General features: G+C 44.7%; 1 protein-coding gene across 1 annotated transcript in view; it reads right to left on the reverse strand.

Moving 5' to 3' along the window:
• Positions 1-5672, reverse strand: part of FARSB (phenylalanyl-tRNA synthetase subunit beta) — a 37062-nt gene extending 31390 nt beyond the window's left edge. Inside the window, exons 1-7 of the mRNA XM_048314618.1 lie at positions 5573-5672; positions 4530-4585; positions 3474-3628; positions 2884-2956; positions 2493-2608; positions 1906-2056; positions 815-923 (exon numbers count right to left, since the gene is read on the reverse strand). Coding sequence (XP_048170575.1) covers positions 815-923; positions 1906-2056; positions 2493-2608; positions 2884-2956; positions 3474-3628; positions 4530-4585; positions 5573-5630 — 718 coding nt within the window. The 5' untranslated portion in view covers positions 5631-5672. The remainder of the gene's footprint in view (positions 1-814; positions 924-1905; positions 2057-2492; positions 2609-2883; positions 2957-3473; positions 3629-4529; positions 4586-5572) is intronic.
• Between the last annotated feature and the right edge of the window lie 891 nt (positions 5673-6563).

The following is a 6563-nucleotide window of genomic DNA, read 5'->3' on the forward strand; positions in this document are numbered from 1 at the left end:
CAGTTCCTGCCAGAGAGTTTGAGCTGCCTTTTAAGAAGATTTGGGTTAGCTGGATAAAGGTCTATTAGGAAGCATACATCCAAAGAGATTATCACTGCAGATCCATTGGTCAGTGTAGGGAAATTTACTGATTCCTGACATATATTTCAGTATATAGGTATAACGAAATACCTTTCTTAAAGAAGTAATTCTTGTTATGCCATTAAACGGCTTCAATTAATGTAGTTCTCAAAAATCACCCACAGTTTCTTCTGCATTCAGAGGAAACCCATGTTTAGAAACAATGCAAAAGAAGTCTAGACCAATTTATTACTTTTAAGCCATTAAACTCTCGGGAAATCACTTGTGTGATAGCAATAGGGTCCATAAAAACTAGTTCACATTGCTGGTAAGTTCCCTGCTGTGACCTCATAAAATGGAGTACAAAGTTGCAGTTACCAGTTACAGTTATCAGTTTACAAAATAACCTCTTGCAGGCTTCTTCTAGCTAAACAAAATGCTTTCCTAACAGAAGTTCCCGTCACAAGGTACTTCATTGAGTTGCAGAAGGGTATGAGAAGCTAAATGCAGAGGTTTGCAGTAGGACTTTTACATCCTTCTGATGAAGATGAGAAAAAGGAACACTAGCTGCCTAGGGAGGGAGCAAAAATGTGACTACCTTTAAACTGAAAGAAGGAAAGAAAACTATATGAAATTGTGAGTGAATCAGTTAAGAAAACATAATAATCCCTGTTACACATCAGTGTTTCTGTCAGACATGAATTCACACACAAAACAGCAGTAACAGTACAAAGCAGTCACAAATTAATCTTACCATTGATGATTGGTGGCATGGACAGAACAACCCCATTGCTGTCATAAATGACAGGGTAACGTGGCTTGTTTTCAATCAGGTGCAAATAGTGCCGAAGGTGGCTGTCAGTCTGGAGAAACAAAGCACAGCCTGAATTTCACTTCAGCTCACAGGTGAACTTCCACAGAGCCACAAAAAAAAATCCTTTGCCGAGTGATTAAGGGGAATTTTGAAGGTGGGAAGAATTGGGTTAGAATTAGGTATTTTACTAGCAAAGGGTGTTTGCTCCCAGCAGCAGGAAAAGCTTGAAATGAGAGAACTGCATTTTTGGTTTTCTTCAGAAGTATTGAAGATTATTTAAGGATTCTCTCAAACATGCATAGTCTATGCAGTCCAAATGACACCCCTGTTCAACACAGCAGACAAACATTGCCAATATCCTTAGTCTACAGGAACTCTACTTAAAAGTGATAAAAATTAGCACTACAATACTTTTAGTTATAAATTGCTGGATACTGACACATTTATACCTAAATTTGATTCAAATTTTACATTTGTTCTAATGACATAGGTATGTCCTGTACCAAAAAATTTCCTTTTAGTCTCTCTTGCTTCTGAGCTCTCTTACTCTTTAGTCAGAGATACTTGAGGATTTGTCTCTATGGCCAGTACATGTTGCAGCAGAGCTGTGTATTGTAATGACAGTGATAAATAGTAGCATTTTCAAATACTGTCATTGGAACTGGCCCACAAAACACTGTCAAATCAGACCTGATAGAATCTTTTCCTAGCATTTGCCTGGTTTCATCAGGATGCTGGGCCAGGAGCAGTGCCAGACTTTACTTGATAAATCAGAAACTTACTACCAAACCCACTATTCTAAGAGTTGCTCTTAGCCCCAAATGTATCTTTCACAAACAATGAAAATAAAATATTACCATGCATTTCTCATGATAAGCAAAATACGGAATGTTCACTGGCTGTGAAGCTATGGAAGATAACTGTGTTTTATTTGTAAGAACAACTTTTAATAGCAAGGTTATGAGAGATATTTAGCCTTGGAAATTTATCTTCCTACATTTAGTGCAACAAGTCTGAAAAATCTCACTTACCCTATACAGATCCATAATTTGTGAGGCTGTGTACTCCTTGGATTGATTCAAGGGCTTAAATTTAATTTCAGAAGGTGCTTTGGCTGTAAAAGTAAATGGACCCGAGATGGTGTCCAAGTCATGGGTACCTATTGCTACTAACGCTCTTTTCCTAGAAAGAAAGAAGGCAAAATAATGTTTTTACTAGTAATACTTGGAGTTTCTTAGAGTATGATGCTTTACACTTCTATGCATTCACAGAGCTTACTGAAAAAGTAGACAGATAATTTTGTGAAGCCTAGAAATTATTTCACTAATAACATTTTAATAAATATTATTACAAACTACAACACTAGCCAAGACAAATCCAATGGGAATGTTGCTAAACACTTCTGTCTGAGCTGTTGCATGATCTAAAACAGCTATTTATGTTGAACAATATTAGCAGCAGACAGAACAGGTAAAGAAATGAGAAGGATCAAGAGAGGTGCTAGAGAAGATTTTCCTTGCCATAACCATAACACCTCTCTGCAATGGGGACGTGCAGTCTCATCATGTGATAAAAAGATACACAGGCACTATGCACTACTTTAAATCTGAGCACTAACCTGCAAATATTTTGGTGCAGTTTCTCTTGGAGGTCAATGAAACTGTCGTAACGGTCCTTGGTAAAAGTTATATTTCGGATGACGGCAGCTACAGCATGAGGCCGGATCTGGGCAGTCTGCAATTTACAACAGCAGCATGCACATTTCAAGTGAGCATCTGAAACTTTGATTTGATCTGCTAATAGGTTCACCCAAAACAATTTGTCTATTGTTCCTCCCACTCCTCTTTCCTAAGAATAGATCACAACGAGCAGAGATATTTAAATTTCTTTAGCTCTTGCTCTGCACACAAGATTTCCAGTCTCACTGCTCTTACAAAATCATACTGATATGGATCTTGCTGTTTCAGCAACTCTCAATACATTTAGAAAGGTGCAGTAAACACTTTTACCTGTTCAGTGATAATCAGCCTCTGACCTTCACCCTCAGCTGGTATTATCTTTTCATATCTAGGGAGATTTATCCTAAAACAACAACAGAAGTAAGTCTGTAGCTGAAATGCAGGAAACTCTAGAAATGTAGCAGCAATTATATGTAGAAAACTTTCTTGGTAATGTTTCTTGGCATGTAATTAGTTAACTGTGCAAAACTTGTTTTTTATGGGATGGTAAACAGATTACTGAACTAGAAAGGAAGAACTCAACAAGTTATTGCAGAAAAGTGAAATAAATTATTTGGTTTGGTATTTATTACAAAGGATCACCAGAAAGCTTCTCTGCAGAAGCTCTTTACAGAGGACAAGTCTCAAATAGAATAGCAATTGAAAACTTTTTAGAACAGATCCAAAACCCAATAGCACTCTAGTCTAGTCTTTTAAAGTTATGCAATAGATCCTCTCCAGAGGAACATCTGAAGCATCTGATCTATACATCAAATCATACTCAAAATCCAAGCAAGTAGGAAGTTCTGTTTGCTGACCAGAAATGGCCCCATATTTCAACAAATAACAAATGACAAAGAAATCTCACAACTCTGCCTTACCTTTCCTTAAAGACCTGCAGTCCTCGGACCAATCCTTCCAGGCAAAGCAGATCATAACGGTTGGCAGGAACATCAATTTTATAGAGAATGACATCAGATGCACCCTTTGCCTTTTCTTCACCTTTTTCTTTACTTATAATGTCCTTCTCAGATGTCTGAAATTAAGCAAAAATGTGGTTTTAACCTGATATATCTTAACGCTGACACGAGTATGACTGTGATATGACAGGAGAAACTGTTTTAGTTAGAAGTTTAACAGTGTAATTTGCATCTATACAGCAAATGGATACACCAAATATGAGAAATTACGTAAGACCTCAAACTCAGAAACTGTAAAACAGTGTACCAAAGGAAAAATTCAGTATTAAAATTTTAAGAAAAGAGATTAGAGAAGCAAGAACCTCCAGGCTGTCAGATCCCAGGAGAGATGTGAGACCTTACTTTTGGCAATAGATTGGCAAATGACTTGTCATAATCAAGTTTATTCTGAAATTAAGCATAACATATGATGTTCAGATGTCTTTTGATAAATGTCATTAAAAAGCCAATAAATTAAAATTAAAAGGTAAAACCAAAACAGGTCTACTTGAACAAGATTTGCATGGATAGTTATCAGGGCTAGCAAATCTCCACAAGTACAGAATCTAAATCAAAATGTTAAATATAAATTAGTTACAACTCAGCTGACAATGTCCAGAACAAATATATTTTTTGTGGATATTGCACAGACGACTGCATATCAAACAAAACCAAACAGATCTTGTAAAATATAATCAATACGTGGTCTATGGCCATATTTATGCTGCTAAATAAAAAGGGGCCTGAGACTGAAGATCAAGTGGCACGGAGTGCTGACCTCCAGAAAGTACAGCACTATGCCATCTTGGAGTCTCTTGCTTCCAAGGCAGTAACCTTTGCATATCTGAGGGGTTTTTTTCATATTCAAAACACCTGTGTTAGTACAGTCCATTATAACACTCTACCAGGGGATATGCTGGAAATAACGCTATACAAACTCTTACCAAATAGAAAGCAACAAATAAAAACGTTACTTACAATTTCATCAAGCTCCAAACCAAACTCAAAACAAAGCTCATCAAATTCTTCATCCGCTGTGAAGGAAGAAGGTGAATTTTGATTAATAAGCAGATCTCAGACCTAATTTTGTGTGTGTGTGTTTGGAATGTTTTCAAACAAGATAACAAATGCTATTTTAAAGAAAAAAGGAAAAAGTAATTTAAAGAATTTTCCTTATATTTCCATCTGAGTAGCAGCTTCTCTAGTACGTATTCAATTTATTGATATGGTATTCTTACAGTCACAAGGGAGGGCTTCTGAGCCTTGGAGTTCAGGCCATCAGCCACGTTTGTCAGAGCAACTCTGGCCTGAACAGACAGTGAAAACAGGAGGGAATAACTGGGCAGCTTCTGCCAACTGCTCCTATCTAATCAGTCAGGTTGTTCTACAGAGGTTGCATCAACTGCGTTGTAACATGTCAGTAACACAGCCCTGATCTGACAATGGAGATTTGCACCGGGCTGTCTGAAGAGCCACAGCTCCTGCCTAGTCTAAACCACTGCACGTCCCTCAATGCTGCTTCAGCCGAACAGTTATTAAATTTGTTTCCTGAGTCAGGAAGGAAGGACTGAATAAACCCACGCTATTCACTGCTCGCTTTGCCTTCTCCCACCTCTTCTCTCTCCTTCTTGATTTAACCAGATCCTAAAACAGACAGTGAAACTCCAACCAGAAACCGCCATTTCCCGAGAGATTCGGGATCAAGCAGTGCGTGTGGGGGCAATGGGCTGAAGGGGCCAGGGATAACACATGGCTGTGCCTGGCGTGCCATGGGCTGGGGAGGAGCAGGCGGCAGGGGAGCCACCGGCGGACTGAGGCCTGGGCTTCCCCGAGGGTCCCAGTGCAGCCCCGGGACATGGGACACGCGGAGCGCGGAGGGTGCGGCCGGCGGGACCGTGCGCGCTCAAGGCTTCGCCCCGGCCGGGGCGGGCAGCGGCGGAGGCGCCGCGGCGGTGGCAGCGCGGCGGCCGCGGTGCGGGGCCGGCGCGTCCCGCAGCACAGCGGGGATGCCGGACACTCACTGTAAGTCCTGCCCAGCGCCTGGAACAGCAGGTCCCGCTTCACGCTGACGGTCGGCATGGCGGCCCGGCCCGCACCGCGCCTGCGCCGCGCGGCCGCCAGGCCCCGCCGCGTTCCCACCGCGCTGCCCGCGGGCCGCGCTCAGACCCCCGCCCGCGGCCGCCGCTCCCCGGCTCCGTGACACCGCGCCCGGGCGGCCGTGGGGCTGCTGCGCCCCTGTCTTGCGCCAGGGGAGGGGGCGGGCGGCGCACCGAGCCCCGGCAGCGCGGCGGGCAGCTACGGCAGTGACATCAGCGCGCGGCAGGGACCCCGCGCTGTCTCCGGCGCTGCGCGGCAGGGGCGGCCCCTGTGGGACCGCGAGTCCCGGCGGTGCCGCTGTCCCTGTCCCCACGTGGGGACCGCAGGTCCCAGCGCTGTGGGATGGTGAATCCCGGCGCTGCCGCCGTCCCCATGGAGAAGAGGGTGAGGGGGAGGAGGTGTCAGCCGGGGCAGCTCTGTGCAAGTTTCGGGGAGTGTTTTCTGTTTCACTCCGAAGTTTTATTTTGACGATCCCTGTCACGGACACCCCGGGCGAAGCGCCGCGGGCGGGAGGAGGCTGTGCGTTTGTTGGTTTAATTAGAAACGAAAGGCTTGACGCCAAACATTGCAGGAACTCTTTTAAGTTCTGGGTCAGCTCCATAAGCTCTTTAGTGGTAAGAGCCTTAAGCGCTCCCGGGAGTGCCAAGTCTCCGGTCGCTCCAAGGGGAAAAGCCCGCCCGGCCCGCCAGGGCAGCGCAGGTGCTGGGTGTGCGGACGCACCTGGCTCCGCAGGCGCGGGGCTCGCTCCGGCAGAGCGAGCAGAGAGCTCCCCCCGCCCGGTGTCGTCTGTGCGGAGCGGGGGGAGCCGCGCCGGCCGCCTGCGTGAGGAGGGGGTATAGCAACCGCCAGCCCCCGCAGCCGCGCCCGGGCTCTGCCCGCTCCAGCTCCAGGATCAGGTTTCCCGCGGCCGGGGCG

Source organism: Corvus hawaiiensis, chromosome 10 (genome assembly GCF_020740725.1).
Source record: "Corvus hawaiiensis isolate bCorHaw1 chromosome 10, bCorHaw1.pri.cur, whole genome shotgun sequence".
In the NCBI taxonomy this organism is placed as follows: domain Eukaryota; kingdom Metazoa; phylum Chordata; class Aves; order Passeriformes; family Corvidae; genus Corvus; species Corvus hawaiiensis.